The 19,861-nt window shown below is 40.0% G+C and overlaps 1 protein-coding gene and 1 long non-coding RNA gene across 2 annotated transcripts; both read left to right on the top strand.

Annotated features, from left to right (window-relative positions):
• Window positions 1–284: 284 nt before the first annotated feature.
• Window positions 285–5,246, top strand: LOC306961874. Its single transcript, XR_013792794.1, has 3 exons — window positions 285–361; window positions 427–459; window positions 5,044–5,246. It is a non-coding gene; the product is annotated as an uncharacterized lncRNA (long non-coding RNA).
• A 5,177-nt stretch (window positions 5,247–10,423) lies between these two features.
• Window positions 10,424–18,567, top strand: LOC306962367 (cell adhesion molecule 2-like; the record flags this gene model as incomplete). Its single annotated transcript, XM_079555487.1, has 8 exons — window positions 10,424–10,521; window positions 10,587–10,619; window positions 14,343–14,600; window positions 14,690–14,947; window positions 15,113–15,373; window positions 15,522–15,782; window positions 17,443–17,694; window positions 18,341–18,567. The coding sequence occupies exons 1-8, from the start codon at window positions 10,485–10,487 to the stop codon at window positions 18,565–18,567; spliced, it is 1,587 nt and encodes a 528-aa protein (XP_079411613.1). The 5' UTR covers window positions 10,424–10,484.
• Between the last annotated feature and the right edge of the window lie 1,294 nt (window positions 18,568–19,861).

Genomic DNA, 19,861 nt, shown 5'->3' with positions numbered 1-19,861 from the left:
TGTTTTTGAGTTGAAATAAGATGAAAATAAAGCAGAATGAAGGTGAGCATTACATAGTTTAGTTTTAATGTCCATACAAAGCTTTTTTCTAGATTTACTCTCAGTGGGAAAGGTCAGTTCTTCTTTCTCAAGTAAGAAACATGACGATGAAGTCAAAGTAAGGTGTGTTAAAGGAAGTAATTTCTTCAAAATGTACTTCTTGGAATAGTTTAGCATAGTTTTTGTAATGCCCTTTGCCTCAACTCATCAGTCAGTGTGAAAAAGGAAATATCCAATTTAAAAGTTGTGACTTCCTGTTATCACTCAGTGTGTGGTGAGGTGAAGATGGACTCTCGTCAGCTCTGGACGCTGAGTTTCTTCTGTGAGTGTTTTACATCCACTGTAAAAGAGTTTTCTGGTTTTAATCAATATTCGCTCTTGTTTCAGGTCTCACCGCTGTGCTCTGCAGACCCACCAATGGTAAGTCTCTCTAGTCTGATATATTCTGCATAAATGTGTGTTTTAAACATTACTGACTCCCATCTCCAACTAAATACAATTAATACGATTAAGAATTAGCCGGGAGTCCACACTCTGTCCAGCCCATACGTGGCACCACAGGTCGGCCCACCCTCCTGTCCGCACCATTCAGTGTTCACTGCCTCTCCAGAGACAGCTGTGCTTGTCTTGTCACCTTGGTCTGCAGGACCTATCGCACATCTGTCTGTGTCTGTGCAGAGTGTTGCATCTGCTCCAAAAACTATGACTGTTTTACCTTTTGCCTGACGACTTAGCGGTAATGAACTTCACGTGCGATATCTGTGGGTGAAGTCTGCCCTGATCTGGCCGCGTTGGCGCAGGTTTCTTTTACTCCTGTTCCTCCTCGTTCTCATTGGAAACAGACAAACTGAGGGACTCAAATTAACTCAAAACCCTCTTAAGGCCGGACATGATGAGGTTGACAGTGTGGGCGTCGGTTTTGGTCAGTTCTGCCTCTTCTGTTTCCTAGTGATGTGACGTTCATGACTGACATCAGTCAATTTTACCCAGAACTTCCCCAAACAAACACAAGAATCAGCCCAACGACGGAGCAGGACACACAAGTGAAATGCACTAAACATTATTTGTCAGACAATTACAACCGCTTTTTATTAGTAGTGGTGCGAGATTTTAGCCTAAATATCAGTCCCATTGTAATTTTAGATGAATTTAAAAAGTGTGCCTTTTATCGATCACGTCTTTGATATTGTGAGTTATCTGTTATATTACAAAGAGCCAGTCTTTTGAACGACTATTTGAAATGAACAGATCCCACAGACTCGGCTCCCAGAAAAGAGCCGTAAATCCCATCACTACTTTGTTTATGGTTTCACTCACTGCAAATTAACTTCCCCACAGGAACAGGTTATGTTTTTGATACAATGGGATGGCTATGGAAGCCCGTTTCCGCCATGTCAAAAAATAAAAGCCCAACAGGAAGTCGAAATTACGAGATTTAAAGTCAGAATTTTGTGTTTAAAACACAAAATTTCGAGTTTAAATCTCAAAATTACGAGTTTAAATCTCGAAATCCCGAGTTTTAAAAGTTTTTAAGATCCGTAATCATAGACGTCAGCCCTATTTTACTTTGAAAATCCGGATATTGTTGCCGTTCTCTTTCCAGTCTGATGCATCTGAACTGTGGAGCTTGATCTGGCCAGCCTAGCCGTATCTTGGACTCGTATCATGCCTGAAAAACAACTGCTAGTTTGGGGCAAACTCGTGCCTCTTTGCCTCTGCCATGTCCTATGGACCCCCCCATGGTCTCCCCGCTTGATAAAAGGGCAATGCCGGTGGACAATGGCTGGTCTAGGTTAGCCTGGTTAGCATGTGCAATCAACCTCATTGTTGATAAAAAAAAAGTCTGCAATTAACCACCAATGCGTCAATCCCGACCCAGTGTGTGATAATCTTCAAGGCTGCATTATGTGGTTACGGCCAGTGTTGGGAAAGTTAATTTCCTACATGAACTAGTTCAAAGTTCAGCTCACAAATTTCAAAATGAACTAGTTTGTTCATAGTTCATAATTGTTCATGCTTAATAGTTCGTTCATGGTTCCAAAAATGAACTAGTTCATAGTTCTTTTTTTTTTGCTGCGAGCTATTATTCAGGCATGAAAAAGGTGAGAAGTACAGTATATTCCTCTCTCAGGGAAATATTTTTAAAATCCATATTTTTTCATTTTTTTTTTCATTTTATTTATTTATTTCATTCAAAAGTGATGTTCACAATCACAATAAAACCGCCAAGCCAACACAGTATGAATGAAACGGAGCAGAGGAGAAGAACAAGTCTTATAATATCTGCCCCCTTTTTTATATCTTAAAGCAACAATCTGAAGTATTTTGAGATGCATTTTTGCCAACCTTGGGAGAGCTGGAGAAAGTTGACTTCAGCCATGAGTCAAAAATATCATGGCCTCCTCACTTAGTGTTAAAGCTATTTCATGTCAGCCTGTCACTGTTTTCAGAGTGGATTTTGGATATCTTTGCTAATCATATTTTGTTTGTTTTTTATTTTTTTAAAGTTTAATTTTTAAATTCTTGGAAAATGGAGAAGTGGAAAATGAAGCTACAGATATTCAACTGCATTTGTGTTAATTTGTTAATTTATCATTTGAAAAAGAAAATGTTTCAGGAGCTAATTTGTAGTTTAAAAAACTCCGCATTGTGACTTTATGCAAATGAGTGGCAGCGCGGAGCAGAGCAGTTTGGAGCGACAGACGTTACACAAGGGAAACTCGCTTCGTAACCTCACACTGTGGCTGCTCGCGGGCACCGTGCGGACCCGCTGGTTACCGGTGCCAGGGCATGTGCCAGGGCCATAAACAGCAGAGTTCACCGCCACAGAACTGGACACAGTCGGGCCGTGGGCGCGGAGGCGGAGCGGAGCGAGCGCGAGCTACACCGTGGACCCGGCAGAGTTTAGACCCGCTGGTAAACTCTGACGGCGCGGCGAGGTTTTATAATTATATTCACTGATCCGCGGTCTTAAACCACAGATATAAGAAATCTGGCACCATAATGAACGAACGTAAAAAGAACGGGAAATGCCGTTCACAGACACCAGAATGAACGCGTTCATGGTTTCGTTCATCAGGCAGTAACACTGTGCGTTCAGTTCACGTTCGCTCAAAATATGAACGCGTTCCTGAACTTTCGTTCAATGAACGCGTTCAGGTACATCACTGGTTACGGCTTTATTGATGTTTTTAGTGTATAATACTTAATTCCACAAGATCCATTATTGGAGCTGGATGCTAGAGCTGCTAAGAAGCTAGGTAGCTGCGGGTGCTAAGCAATCGGCTACGGCCAATTGTACATGAAGTGTGAGTAATAAACTGCAAAATCAGCCAGCCCGGCTCAGTGTGTAATCGTTGTTAAAGGGATGCTTTATGTAGACGGTGGTTTTATTGACCTTTATTCATGCATATTTCCCATTTTCACATGATCATGATCATCTGAAGTTCATAATGCTACGATCGTAGCATTAGCTTTGGGAATGCCCTGCATCATCAAGGCCTAAACACATTCCTATCGTGGATACAGCAATTTTTAATAAGTTTTCTTGTCACTACTTTTAATCCTTGGTGTTGAGGTAAAATAAACACTTCTGTGTATATTTGCAAAAGTCCCAGAGTTGCTGTAGCTCTGGTTCACAACACGATGAAGCTAATCCTCCATGACTGTTTGTTTACATCTGCACCAGTGGTTCCACTGTCCCCGCCGTACCCAAGTCTATGATCACGGATCTGAAATTCCAAGTTCAAATCTCAAAATTCTGAGTTTAAAACTCGTAATTTGGAGATTTAAACTCGAAATTTTGTGTTTTAAACACAAATTCATGACTTTAAATCGCGTAATTTCGACTTCCCGTTGGGCTTTTATTTTTTAACATGGCGGAAACGGGCTTCCATAGATGGCAGACACATTTACATAATATAACTACAATGCAAAATTACAAGCAATAATGTCTGTATAAGTGTAATTTTTAAAAGCGTTTCTTGAGAGCTGATTTAACAAGTGAATTTCTCCATTGTGAGATCAATAAAGGATTATTTTATCTTATAACTATGTTTCCAGTTGGAATTAAAAAGCATTAAAAGCCATTAGATGAAATGTGCCAAAACTAAGTCCTTAAATGTCATAGAAAATCACCAAAGTGGATTCAAACTGGCATAAAATAAAATTTCTCAACAGAATTTATGGTGTAGTTTTGGATAAATGGGCTCTATTTGCACGAGAGTTTCACCCTCATTTACGCCATGTTTTCATTTGTATTTGGACACTTTTTTTCAGGAAGCTTTTAGATTTGGGTAATGCCTGGATACCTGGATATTTACTGGAGAAAAGTTGCTTGTGTAGGTGGGGATTAAGAGGTTAACTGTATACTGTTGCTGTCCACCAGAACTCACTGTAATCTCCACGTAATCTTAAACTATTATTGTTTTTTGGGACAAGACACTGCTTCTAACTCATAGGGAAATAACGGGTCAGGAAGAGCAGCGCCTTCTGAAGATCCACTCAAACATTTCCTTTATGCTTTTGAATTTTTAAATTTACCCTCATTGATTCATTTGAAGGACTATCTGTTCATGTTGAGAAAATAAATATACATTCTTTGCATTTGTGGCATTCAACATATAGTACTAGGGCATTAAAATGGGATTAAAAAGCATTAAACTTGACTTAAATGTGCTATTGACCTGATATTGACCTGGTTTAAGCTTCAGAAAAACGCAAAAGCAAATCCTGGAGATCAGTAGTGACAGTTGTGAGGCAGAGCAGCTGGATGCACCATTTTCAGATCTTGATGAAAAATGTGCATGAATCAAATACATCATAACTCTTGCATGTTTTATCAGTTCATATTATTCACATTACCGCCAGAAAAGAACATCAGAAACCTAATCCAAACATTCAGAAAGGAAGTGACGCTGATGCACATTTAGTAATAATGTATTTGTAAGACGTTAAGCCTAATTTGATGCTGTCCTCATCATTTGTAAATGTGTCTTTGTGCAGGAGTGACTTTACAGATTCCGTCCTCATATACATATCTCGGAGACTCCGTGACTGTGCGGTGTGTGGGGTCGGATATAAAGAGAGTGAAAATCCATAAAGATGACACAGAGGTGCAGAGAGACTCGACTCATCAGATCACACGGACTGTCAACTCTGTAGAGCTGAGGATCAGTCCAGTGTCTGTTGAAGATCAGGGACTTTATTCATGTAGAAATGTTGGAAATGGGAAAATATCACTTGATCAGAAACCACTGTATGTATATGGTAAGTTGTTTACTTGAGATATTCACCTGTTTTAAGAGGTTGTTTTTCATCATGTGTTTTTAAAAAAACACACAATTTAATAAAACAGTGTTATTGTTGGTCTTTGTCTGTGCAGGACGGAAACGCAGAATCTCACTGATAACATCCAGCATCAACATCCCAAACGGGGGCAGTGTGACTCTGACATGTTCTGTGGAGGATCATCTAAACCCTCAGTGGCTCAGACACAGCTCAGATTCAGACACTCACTTGGAAATATTGAATGAAAAAACAAAGATTATCAGCGTGTCTCGTGGAGGAGTGTACTCCTGCAGAGGCTCAGATGAGTTCATCGTCACTGAAGAAAGTAAGAAAGTCACCATCAGGGAGAGTGGTGAGTGGCTCATGTTATTCTTCGACATGATAGAGTTTGTTCTTTACTTGGACTATTTACTTTTACTATTGTTTATTATTGTATCGATGTGATATCTTAAATAACCTAATCCAATAAAGAGAGAGAGACAGAGGGTGGGGAGACACAATAAAAAACAGTAGTAATATTTTCTAAATTGTATATTTTTTGCAGGTTTGCCTTTAAAAATGCCTTCTTGGGCCAATTCTGGAGAGACAGTGATTGTTCAGTGTGAGGGGCCTGTCCAAACACATCTGTACTTTTATAAAGATGACGTCATTGTAAAAACTGACACGAATCACTGGTTTAAACGCACTTCTGAGACGACAGTGGAGCTGAGGATCCGTGTGTCAGAATCAGACCAGGGCTGGTACTCCTGTGGGATCAATGGGGGAACATTATACATTGGTCAGATACTTAAAATACACCAAGGTCAGTCCTGCTCAAATACAGGACTCTGATCAGAGTTCTCGTCTGGAAACCTGAACCTAATCACAAACATACTTTGAAAAGCCTGAATGATGTGTGATATACATATGATATAATGTTTTCACCACAGGAGTCAGCCTCAAAGTTACATTGACCACAGAAAACCACTTCATCCCAAACCAGGGCACAGTGGAGCTCAAATGTGAGGCACAAGGAGTTTCTGAATATGAATGGATCAGACGTTCTTCAGCTCAGAATTATACTTTGGAACTATTAAAAGAAGACACACCTACTGTCACTGTCTCTCGTGGAGGAGTTTACTCCTGCAGAGGAAAACTACGACTTTATAGACTGACAGCTGAAAGTGAGCAAGTCACTATTTGGGAAACTGGTGAGTACATTTCTGTATCTTACCTTTGCCGACTTTTAATTTAATTTGAGAGAACTATAAACATGTTCAGGAAGACTTGTACCTGCACAGATGAACTGAGTTGTACCGACAGTGATCACATGACATGTTTCCCACACTCACAGAGTTCTATCTTTACTGACCTGTGGCCAGTTCTCCTGACAGAGAGAGGACAGAGATATATCAGTCTGTGGACCCCCCATTCTTCACAAAGTCCTAAGACTGAAAGAATCGCACTGTGATACATTCTAATATGAACTGTCTAATTCTTTCTCCAGTGTCAGAGCAGAGCAGCTCTTCAGTTCTGGTGCTGGTGTTGGTTGGAGCAGTTTTCCTGATTGTTTTGCTGATTCTGCTGTTGCTTTTGTGGCGTTGCAGAAACAACAAAGGTACAGCAAAATATTAGACAAATAATTTTGAAGCAGCTAAATGGATACAGAAAAAGGCTTTTAATATATTTATGGTCATCGTGTGAATCCATCTTTGTGTTTTTCTCAATCGATTGATGCAAAATAGTAAATGTATACATGTGTGTACACAATGGGGAGCAGCAGAGTGAGGGAAGGAGAGAGTCCAGTCAGGTGGACGGGTGTGGTGTTGTGGAGATACAGTAAAACAGGCCCTGTCCAGATCATTGTCGAGCCAAAACATACAGTCTTACACAGTCCACAGGGAAGAGCGTGGTTCAGCCTGAAAGAGTTCACGATGAGCTTTTGTAAAGTGACACTGGTCTGACTCAGATCTGTTTACTCACACTTTACACAGGTGGAGCAGAAACTGTGCTTAAGATCCACAAAGATCCAACACATCACAGAAACGATGCACAAAATCACCGTCATTCACAAGAATAAAGACACAAATAACATTGATTGATTATTCAAATGTTTATTTATTATTTTGTTTTTCAGCTTTATGCTTCGTGAGGTATGTAATGATCTTTCACATTCACTGTTCTGTTTGGTTTTGTTTGATATTAAAACATTATGACTCACAGGTCTCAGGAAACGGTTCCACCTGAGGGTGAGTCGACTCTAAAATGTCATTTACATTTTACACCTCAGCTGAGACAACTCTCCACTCAGAGGCACATTATACATTAATACTTCAGTAACTTTCTAGTCACTGTACTTCTTCGAGTAGTACTTTTTCTCCTACTCGATAAATCATGTTTTGAAGATACTGATCTCTTTCCACTGTAAATAATTATCTGTATATCTCACAATATTGATAGGACGGATGAAAATGAACTCAATTTAAATGGCTTCAATAACAGCAAGTGTAAAATGGAATCCTGATGTTATGAGGAGTTACCTGTCAATGTAAAGTCTTTTGGATTCACAGAGATGACGTACGCTGAGCTTCAACGCAGAGATCAGGACATTTATCAAACCATTCAGCAACAGGAGCACGACTACTACAATATTCAACAGCAGGAGCGCGACTACTACAATATTCAACAGCAGGAGCACGACTACTACAACATCCAGCAGCAGCAGGTACAGCTGGTCACTAAAGTTCTAAAACCAACAATTATGCTCAAAGTAAATAAATATTACAAGTGTCTCCTTGTTTGTTTTCTGCAGATGGTTTTATGATGCATTCAATTAAACAAAGAAAAAGCCACAGAACATGTTTCAGTGTCGGCCTGTAAATTTAAACAGGGCTTTCAATACATTTGATCATTGCCCATTGTTATTTTTGCCCACTAACTATGTATGTGGGATCATTTGTACTTTTTGTCTCAAATTTTATCAGACCAGGATCTGAAATCAGCTATTCCTTAATTTGAATAATAATTTGAACATCTCCCTATAATCTCCAAACCCTTGAATCTGAGGTGTAATCATTGCTTTATCAGCAAATACAACACAAGTTTTACTGTAAATACATAAACTGCTGTATAAAGGCCTGTTCAAAACACGCGTGATGCATTTTTATTTTTCTGCAAACCTGGCACTAAGAGGTTTCGTCGTTCTGTATCCACTTGCTCACACACGACACCATCAAGTGGACGAGAGCTGACACTGCAGACACGACTGCAGCTCTTCAGCCGGTCATCGTATGTACAGTAATGTCTGTGCTTTTGATCCTGACAAATGTTTCTTAAAGTCTCAGTCTTTTATTAACTGCCTTAAAATATTATCCTTATTCTGTCTGCAACACGTGAACACATGTATTAAAGCAAATCTATGGTCATTGTCAAATAAAAGTTCATATTCTTACATTCACACCTTTATGCTGTGTTCTTATTTGGTGTCCCACTTTACTTTGTAGACGGGTTTTGTTTTTAAGGCACTCCAGGCAGACCCGTTTGTAGACAATACTGGGGCCGGAGGAAACCTTGGGGCCTTTAGGTCACGTGAGGTCAGGCAAGAATTCCTTGACAGTAACTCTGGTAACGTCTCTCTGTCATTAAGGACATAACTGCCACTTCAGGGTTAGGATTAACAATGATCTACATCCAAACCTCAAAGCATCACTTGAAGCAGAGACTGAGAGTGAGAGGAAGAGGAAGAGTGAGAGGAAGAGAGTGCGTTGCTCGGCCGTGGCTCTGAGTGACAAACAGGAACTTAGCTGCAATGCGGAGCCGTACCATAAGTGTGAAGAGAAAATACATGTCAATTATGATACTAAAAATATATTTCTCATGAAAAAAGGGAAACTATAAAGTGGGCTCCTTGATGGGGCCCCTGGTCCTGAGCAGAGCCGGCGCTGGCCCTTCTGGGGCCCTAAGCAAAAATCCATACGGGGGGCCCTACAGTACACGTCCCATGGTTATTTGATGAAAAGTGAATCTATTTATGGTCAAAAAGGGTTCCACTGCGCAGTAGTGCAGGGAAGAAGTGGAAAATAATGACCTCAATTCAGGCCCTGCCCCTCTGTGTGAGAACCACTAACCACTAAGCCACTGTGAGACTGGGGTTTAGGACGACTACTTGTCTATTTCCCAACTTTTTAAAATGGTAAATGGCAAGTGGTCCCTTTCTCTCACCTCTGGTCCCTGACCCACAGTTTGGGAACCACTGATTTAAAACTAACACCTGCACCTGAAGGTTATTTCTATCTGAGCACTGAGGATTAGCCTGTGAGTCGCCCAATTCGTTTTAGACGGTGCACATTCAGAGAACCAGAGTTACTGTAAGTAACTGCGTGCATGAGAACCATGTGGATTCAACTGATCTTTGAGACAAATAGGCCCAAAACAATGTGTTGATTAATGACCCTACGCACCTTGCATAGTTTGCCTATAGGAGAAAACGGCTCTGGTCCCGAGGCTCGGTCCCCCCTGTCGACGGGCCTGGTTGTATCTATTTTTTAGATGCTTCTTTGTATTTTCTTACATAGACAACAGCAGTTTTATTTATTTTGGAGAATGATCTTTTTAAATACGTTCATGTGACTGAACTATGTGAATAAACAGCTTTGACAGTGAAACTATGTTTGACTTTATGTCGTGTTCGTCCCTAAGCAACGTCTGCAGGAAAAAGTGAACTGAAAAAGTGTCTGTGCCGCTAAAGTAAAGTGTCATTAATTTTGATTAATATTTTTAATTTTCTCCATCTGTGAGATCAATAAAGTACCATCTTATCTTATCTTATCTTATCTTATTAAACCTTATATAATTAATTAATGTGAAAAAGTCCCGCCCCTAATATTTATCCAAGCAGAAGTAAAAAGCAGTGACTCAAACCATTACAAAAGTAAACAAGTACTGGGTGAAATTCACACTTCAGTATAATTGTATTGAACTTAAAAGTGGAATTTATGTTTTTGTGTTGAAATAAAGTCAAAATGAAAATAAAGCAGAAGAAAGGCAAATGTATTTTTGTTTTACAAAGTTTTTGTAACGCCCTTTGTCTTAGCTCATCAGTCAGTGTGAAAAGGAAGGAAATATGCAATGTAAAGGTTGTGACTTCCTGTTATCACTCAGTGTGTGGTGAGTTGAAGATGGACTCTCGTCAGCTCTGGACGCTGAGTTTCTTCTGTGAGTGTTTTACATCCACGGTAAAAGAGTTTTCTGGTTTTAATCAATATTCGCTCTTGTTTCAGGTCTCACCGCTGTGCTCTGCAGACCCACCAATGGTAAGTCTCTCTAGTCTGATATATTCTGCATAAATGTGTGTTTTAAACATTACCGACTCCCATCTCCAACTAAAAACAGTTCAGTCGGGAGTCCACACACCGTCCAACCATGATGCATTTGAATGAACTCCAAACCTCTGTGTGTCTGACGTGAGCTGAGCGACTCATATTAACTCAAAACCTTTTTTTAGACCGAACATGATGAGGTTGACAGTGTGCGCGTCGGTTTTGGTCAGTTCTGCCTCTTCTGTTTCCCAGTAATGCGACGTTCATGACTAAACAGCTCTTTAAGGGGGACGGTTCAAACTGTGTGACTGCGAAAAGAAACAGATCCTTTTTTCTTTCTTTTTTTACCCAGAGCTTCCACAAACGAACACAAGAATCAGACTAACAACAGAGCAGGCGACACAAGTGAAAGAGAAATGCACTGAAAATGATTTGTCAGAAAGTTACAGCCTCTTTTCATTGGTTGTAAAAAAAAAACTTTTTTCAAAGAGTAAATACCAGTCTCATTGTGATTTTAGATAAATGAAAAAAGAGTGACTTTGATCGATCACGTCTTTGATGTTGTGAGTTATCTGACTGGAGTTATTAAAATGTTAGATTAAAGGGGGGTTATTATGTAAAATCGACTTTTTCAAGCTTTACATCATGTTATCATGTCATTCCCTCATTAAAAACATGCCTGAAGTGTTGCCTTGGCACATTCACGTATTTTTGAGTAATCTGTAAAAACTCTGATGGCGGCCATTTTAGGGATAGGTTTGCCTGAGTCCTCCTAGGAACGCCCCCACCTCCTGGAGACGCCTCCGAGCTTTCGTCACCAGCCGAGTAACCAACCACTGCTCCTCAGCAGAACCCCCTCCCCACTGATGCCACAGACAGCGTGTGGAGGGGGCGTGTCGGAAAGGCTCAGAGGTTCTTAAAGAGACAGAGGCCTATTTCAAGACATTCACTACAGCCATTTTGAGAGAGACATTTTATACAAGGCAGTTATTCTAATTTACTGCATTTACAGACCAACAGAAGGTTTGGTCATCAATGTAGTGTGATATAGACTGGTGCTATGGGACTGAAAAAAGCATAATAATAAGTCTCTGATTGGATGATGAATGTGCGGGCATCGTTGATGGATCTCTTCCGCGTGGGCGTGCGTGTTTGGGTGGCTGTCGGAGCTGCGTGCCATCACCCACGCAGCTCATGACTCTGTCTGCAGCGAGTGTTCCTCCCAAGCTTCCCCTTTTGGACCAACTTTATTTTCTCTTTCAGTTTGGCCTATTCTGAGAGGTGCAAAGCCTCCAAATGGACTCTATTATCCCTAAACGTTGTAAATCTGTGTCCATGAAATGGTGATGTCTGTGCCACGGAGGTTATTGCAAATAAGCTGTATGGAGTTCCGAATTGTTATTTATTATTATACGGCTCTTCACAATGCAAGTAAAACGCGCCATTGGGATTTTCCAACTTTCTACCAGTCATTATTTTCTGATAGAGGACCTCTGAAAAAATAATGACCGCTGCCAATGGCAACAGAGCTAGGCTAGCAGCTAGCCTTGCTGCCACTAGCCAAACATTGCCGAGCAACGCGCACATTTCTGGGAGCTATTTGTCGCGGAAATCATTAAATAAACCTCCGTCCCTCCAGCACAGAACCTCCGGCCCTCAAGATGATTTTGAGAATCATTATTACAAAAATCAGAAAGTACTTTAACATTTTTTGGGTTAAATGGACAACGCAAACAACTATGAACAACTCCGGCATTTGTAGAAAGTGCATTGGAAAAATAATAATAATTTTAAGGAAGTAATGACAGAAACCTACTTGAATTAAGAGATTCAATCTAAAGTTTGAGTAGATTTGGTCTGGTCTTAGATCAGATAAACCATCTTATCGCCAATGGAACTAGTCATTATTCTCTCTTGTATAAAATTCAGGTGAAAAACAAATCTTTTTTAAAGTAAAAGTAATTTTGTCTGATTTCAAAGCGGGTTTTATGTTTGTTCCATTGACTTAAGCATTTGTATCTTTATCTTAGATTAGTCCAAACTCAGATTCAACATAAAGAAAATTTATTCAAGCAATTTTAAGTCATTTATCTCAATTTTTCCAGTGTGGTGCTTTACTTTGGCCTAAAACTTCGGCCCTCGGTCTTTTAAAATGAAAAAAATTGGCCCTCCGTTAAGAAAACTTGCCTACCCCTGAGATAGAAGATAACCGGTGTTCCATTCAGCCACATTTATAGTCATGATCCTGAATGGTCTGTGAAATTAACATGGCTGCTCAGGCTCCTCCTTCTTTAAAAGGGCAAAAAGGCGGGAAGCCTCATGGGGCGGGCAGACCGGCTATGAGCCTCCACAGAGCTCAACCTGTCAATCATAGACTTAGACTTCCACTTTTTATTTCTAATATACGAAAACCAGCGTAGTTAAAAATATGATACATCGCCCAGCATTGCCACATGGGTTTTAGCGAAGGAAAACTCTTTGGAGCCAGGCTTTTACGCAATTTAAACAAGGTTCAAAGCTGCATAGGAATGCTGTTTGCCAAGTGTCTTTTGGAGTCGACCCTGGCCACTAGGGGGTGGTGTTACAGCGATGTCAGCTCCCCGCCATGAGGACCAAAGAGAAACACTTCCCTCGTCCATCCCATCAGTTCCCCTTCTGTTTATGTATTCAAATGTGTGTGGAAGAGTATTTTCTTCAACAACTTGGTGCTATTTGAACTCAAGTTTCCTCCAGTGAAGTGTTTGCTCCTGACAGGATGTTTTTCACCTGATGCTTTGACTGTCCATCAGAAACTCACTGCCTGCCGTGTAATCTTGAGCTACAGAGTTTCTTTTTTGGACAAGACACTGCTTCTAACTCATAGGGAAATAACGGGACAGGAAGATTATTTTCATAAATGTTTTATGATGTTTCCTTTTACTTTTGAATTTTTAAATTTACCCTCATTGATTCATTTGACTCCTCCTTGAACCGCCACCTTAACGTGGTGGAGGGGTTTGAGCGCCCAAATGATCCTGGGACCTCTGTTGTCGGGGGCTTCGTGTCTCTGGTGGGGTCTCCCATGGCAAACAGGTCCTGGGTCAGACAAAGAGCGGTTCAGAGGCTCCTTATGAGAGACCAACAGGGCTGAGAACCGTGAGGCCGTCCTTCTGTGGACCCACCACCTGCAGGAGGAGCCATGGGGGGCTGGTGCAGTGTGATTACGACCCGGCAACGGACAAGTGGAAGAAAATGGATGGATGGATGGATGGATGAATGGATGGATGGATGATTCATTTGAAGGAATATTTGCTTATGCTGAGAAAAAAAATCCATTCTTTGCATTTGTGTCATTCAACGTATAGTTATGGGCATTAAAATCGGATTAAGAAGGATTAAACTTGACTTAAATGTGCTATTGACCTGATGTTACTGATAAGCTTTAGAAAGGTGCAAAAGCAAATCCTGGAGATCAGTAGTGACAGTTGTGAGGCAGAACAGTTGGATGCACCATTTTCAGATCTTGATGAAAAATGTGCATGAATGAAATACATCATAACTCACGCATGTTTTATCAGTTCATATTATTCACATTACCGCCAGAAGAGAACATCAGAAACCTAATCCGAACATTCAAAAAGGAAGTGATGCTGATGCACATTTAGTAATAATGTATTTGTAAGACGTTAAGCCTAATTTGATGCTGTCCTCATCATTTGTAAATGTGTCTTTGTGCAGGAGTGACTTTACAGATTCCGTCCTCTTATCCATATCTCGGAGACTCAGTGACTGTGCGGTGTGTGGGGTCGGATATAAAGAGAGTGAACCTCCTTAAAGATGACACAGAGGTGCAGACAAACTCGACTCATCAGATCACACGGACTGTCAACTCTGTAGAGCTGAGGATCAGTCCAGTGTCTGCTGAAGATCAGGGACTTTATTCATGTGTGGACAATAAGAACATATCACTTAATCAGAAAGCGCTGAATGTAACTGGTAAGTAGTTTATTTGAAATATACACCAAAGTTTATTCAACAAAACACAATTTAATAAAACAGTGTATTATTGGTCTTTATCTGTGCAGGATGGAGTCGCAGTATTTCACTGACAACATCCAGCATCAACATCCCAGACCAGGGCAGTGTGAATCTGACATGTTCTGTGGAGGGATTTCCAAACCCTCAGTGGCTCAGACACAGCTCAGATTCAGACACTCACTTGGAAATATTGAATGAAAAAACAAAGATTATCAGCGTGTCTCGTGGAGGAGTGTACTCCTGCAGAGGCTCAGATGAGTTCATCGTCACTGAAGAAAGTGATAAAGTCACCATTTGGGAGACTGGTGAGTGGCTCATGTTATTCTTCGATATGATAGAGTTTGTACTTTACTTGGACTATTCTTATACTATATCTTAAACCAACCTAGTTCAATAAAGAGAGAGACAGAGGGTGGGGCGACACAATAAAAAACAGTAGTAATTTTTTCTAAATTGTATATTTTTTGCAGGTTTGCCTTTAAACATGCCTTCATGGGCCAATTCTGGAGAGACAGTGATTGTTCAGTGTGAGGGGCCTGTCCAAACACATCTGTACTTTTATAAAAATAGAGATGTTGTAGAAACTGACACGAATCACTGGTTTAAACGCACTTCTGAGACGACAGTGGAGCTGAGGATCCGTGTGTCAGAATCAGACGAGGGCTGGTACTCCTGTGGGATCAATGAGGGAACATTATACACTGGTCGCCAGTTTCTACGAATATACCCAGGTCAGTCCTGCTCACATACAGGACTCTGATCAGAGTTCTAGTTTGGCAAACACTAACAATAGTAAAGTGGTTCTGGACATAAAGACAAACATACTTTCCCTGAATGAATAATGCATGATATACATATGATCTAATGTTTTCACCACAGGACGGAGCCCCAGTGTTAAACTGACCACCGAAAGCCACTTCATCCCAAACCAGGGCACAGTGGAGCTGAAATGTGAGATACAAAGAGTTTATAAATATGAATGGATCAGACGTTCTTCAGCTCAGAATTCTACCTTGGAAATATTAAAAGAAGACACACCTACTGTCACTGTCTCTCGTGGAGGAGTTTACTCCTGCAGTGGAAAAGTACGACTTAATACTCTGACAGCTGAAAGTGAGCGAGTCATCATTTGGGAAACTGGTGAGTATAGTTATTTCCGCCAACATGTTTTCAGCCTTTGATCCGTCTCTTCATTTAGTCAAAGGTCATAGGAAGTTTTTAAAGCATCACTATCAGGGGCATGGCGCAAAATTGTTTCATTTTTACACACTCAATACAATAGACACATACACTTACAAATGTATTAACCTCCTCCAAAAGACTAAATAGATGGCCACGATTCTGTCATTTTGAATGGCTAATTTGTTTTGTTTTCTGTTATTTATTTATTTTGTAATATAAAGATCAATCATCACAGGAAGTGGCTGGACCGACACTCATGGTGATGTTAAAGGGACTATACGGAGTTTAAAAATGTTAAAACTAAGTATTTTCATCCCCCTACATGTTCCAGCCATGTCCTAATGTGTAGAATGAGCTCAGACCTGTTCACCACAACTGCGTCTAAAATCCTGTCAAAAACGTGCATGAGCTTAATGTAGAAGCTGCAGTTACACATAAGACCAGAGGTGGCAGTAGTGAGTATAAAATGACTAACTTGCATCTAGCCCCTTTAAGCAGCGAGCGCTTCATAAGATGCACCAGAGGAAGTGCTTGTTGTGGTCAGCGCTGTTCGTAGCACAACACGCCTCAGCTGCCCCCTTTTTTATCTAAGCGACTCCCTCTGCAGTGATGGGATTTACGGCTCTTTACTGGGAGTCTTTGGGATCCGTTCATTTTGAAGAGTTGTTCAAAAGACTGGCTCTTCTTAAGATAGAATGATATTAACGCCAGCCAGATCACTCACAATATGGAAGACACAACCATTTGATTTAAATCAGGGGTGCCCAAACTTTTTGTCTCCGAGGGTCGCGGGCCAAACACGCCGATATCATGTGAAACACATTTAACTGCAAATAATAATAGTGACTTTATTTTATTTTTGGGTATACATTTGCATTTGATTCTAGCTATTTTAGTAGAAAATCAAAAAATGTGGCAATATAGTGCAAAACCTAAACAACAGCAGCACCTTTATCTACAGCACCGACAGTAACTTTACCTCATTCATTTGTTCACTCAAAGAAAATGCCACTTTAGATCATTTTGAAAGTGTCGGTTCAGCATAAATTCTTTTTAAATCAATTTCTAACACGTGCCTTTGTTGATGTCAACAACCTTTGCAATAAAAGTTGGAAAACTGGCAGATGATGTGCTACAACACTGTTAAACACCAAGACACCACAACAGTGTTTCCTTAACTTTGCGAAAGGAGTGAAACAGCGCCCCCAATTTGACGCTGGTGGCCAAAAAGTGTACTGCATCCTCATTTCCCATTGAGAATGAATTGGAGAGTTGGCATTAATCATACATAATCATTTGGGCACCCCTGATTTAAATCATCTGCAATCGAAATGGGACTGATAGTTATGTTTTGAAAAATGTGTTGAAAAAAATCTTGCACCACAACTATTTTTTTTTTTTAGTGCATTTAGCTTTGACTTTAGTGCAAAAAGCTTTCATCTGTGTCGCCTGCTCCGTTGTTGGGCTGATTCTTGTGTTCGTTCGGGGGAGTTCTGGGATCAGTCTAGTCAACGATATTGGGAAATCTTTTCCACGTTTGAGGGTTTCCATTTCACTGATTATTGTATTTGTCTATTAACAAGTCATATGTCAAACGTTCTTTTTTTTATCTTGACAGATTCTGTGATATTGTTGATCCCGCCTCGACCTGTTCCTGAGGGACGTTCTGTCTCTCTCACCTGTAAGCTGGAACCTTCTGCTGGATTCTCCTCAGTCCGTTTCTATAAAGGCGGACAGTTGATCCAAGAAGGAACCTCAATAACTTACAGCATCTCTGCTCTGTCCAAGTCTGATGAAGGCTTGTACAAATGTAGTCTACAAGCTTCAAATCAGGTGCTGACGTCTCCAGAGAGTTGGCTGTCAGTCGGATGTAAGTTCATTCCTTTAGTAAAGCTGAGCACACACTGCATTTTTTGCCCAATTTGGCCATTATTTTCAGTCGTGTAATGTGGGCGGCAAAATGACGTGACTAAACCTCAGTCGCAGTAAGTCGAACATGTTTGAATTTTAAGCCAGATTTAGGACGTGCTGGAGAAGTGTGGGTGATTTTAATGTCCCAAAAAGTAACTAACATCGGCCAATGACAGGGCAGAATACACACAGAAAAATGTGAAGTATTCATGACAACGACACAAACAACTTATTAATGGCCACAGTGAGCACCACAAAGAATATGCCAAACAGCACAACATTATATTACGAAAGGTTCTCAATAACAATTTCAACCACAGACAGAGTTTATCAGCACTTACTGTGTTCAGAGTTCAGAGAGACTGTGATAGGCTGATGTCCTCCTCCTTTTCTTATTATTATTCGAAGAACAATAAACAAGTTCAGGAAGACTTTCCCACACTCACAAACAGAGTTCTATCTTTACTGACCTGTGGCCAGTTCTCCTGACAGAGAGAGGACAGAGATATATCAGTCTGTGGACCCCCCATTCTTCACAAAGTCGTAAGACTGAAAGAATCGCACTGTGATACATTCTAATATGAACTGTCTAATTCTTTCTCCAGTGTCAGAGCAGAGCAGCTCTTCAGTTCTGGTGCTGGTGTTGGTTGGAGCAGTTTCCCTGATTGTTTTGCTGATTCTGCTGTTGCTTTTGTGGCGTTGCAGAAACAACAAAGGTACAGCAAAATATAGACAAATAATTTTGAAGCGGCTAAATGGATACAGAAAAAGGCTTTTAATATATTTATGGTCATCGTGTGAATCCATCTTTGTGTTTTTCTCAATCGACTGATGCAAAATAGTAAATGTATACATGTGTGTACACAATAGGGAGCAGCAGAGTGAGGGAAGGAGAGAGTCCAGTCAGGTGGACGGGTGTGGTGTTGTGGAGATACAGTAAAACAGGCCCTGTCCAGATCATTGTTGAGCCAAAACATACAGTCTTACACAGTCCACAGGGAAGAGCGCGGTTCAGCTTGAAAGAGTTCACGATGAGCTTTTGTAAAGTGACACTGGTCTGACTCAGATCTGTTTACTTACACTTTACACAGGTGGAGCAGAAACTGTGCTTAAGATCCACAAAGATCCAACACGTCACAGAAACATTCAGATGCACAAAATCACCATCATTCACAAGAATCAAGACACAAATAACATTGATTGATTATTCAAATGTTTCTTTATTGTTTTGTTTTTCAGCTTTATGCTTCGTGAGGTATGTAATGATCTTTCACATTCACTGTTCTGTTTGGTTTTGTTTGTTATTAAAACATTATGACTCACAGGTCTCAGGAAACGGTTCCACCTGAGGGTGAGTCGACTCTAAAATGTCATTTACATTTTACACCTCAGCTGAGACAACACTCCACTCAGAGGCACATTATACATTAATACTGAAGTAACTTTATAAAGTCACTGTACTTGTACTTGAAGATACTGTACTCTTTCCACTGTAAGTAATAATGAATGAATTCAATTCCCTGGTACCTTAAGCTAATATTTATTTTGTTTATCAAATATTTTCATTTATTTAAACACAAATCAGACAATGTTAATAGTATTTTTTTTTTCACATCAGTCTTTTATGTACTTTAACTTTTTCATTATTTTAAATAATTAGACTATATCTATCTCTGCTCCCACAATGAGGCTTCATACAGTGTTAATTTTGACAACATATTTTAATTTAGTTTTAGTCTTAGTCTTTTGACGAAAATGTAGTTCGATTTTAGTCTAGTTTTAGTCAAAAAAATATCTTCAATTTTAGTCTAGTTTTAGTCGATGAATATTGCAAGTAAATTTAGTCGACTGAATTTAAGACGAATTTAGTCGACTTTGCATTGATATTATTCATTATAATCATATTTAATTCAGGTCCTCTGCTTCATGGAGCTGATGATCTGAGGCTCTTTCAGACGGTCAATAGAAGTTTGGATGATTTTAGTCTCTCCTTTTCATTTTTATTTAGTCTCATTTTAGTCGACTAAAATATCTGGACATTTTAGTCATAGTTTTAGTCTCATGAGAAACTTTTAATTTAGTTTTAGTCCAATTTTAGTCGTCAAAAATATCACTTTGACTAGAAT

This window comes from Gobius niger (genome assembly GCF_951799975.1).
Source record: "Gobius niger genome assembly, chromosome: 4".
In the NCBI taxonomy this organism is placed as follows: domain Eukaryota; kingdom Metazoa; phylum Chordata; class Actinopteri; order Gobiiformes; family Gobiidae; genus Gobius; species Gobius niger.
The sequence above is the reverse complement of the archived record's forward strand: the minus strand, read 5'-3'. Positions and strand labels throughout refer to the sequence as shown.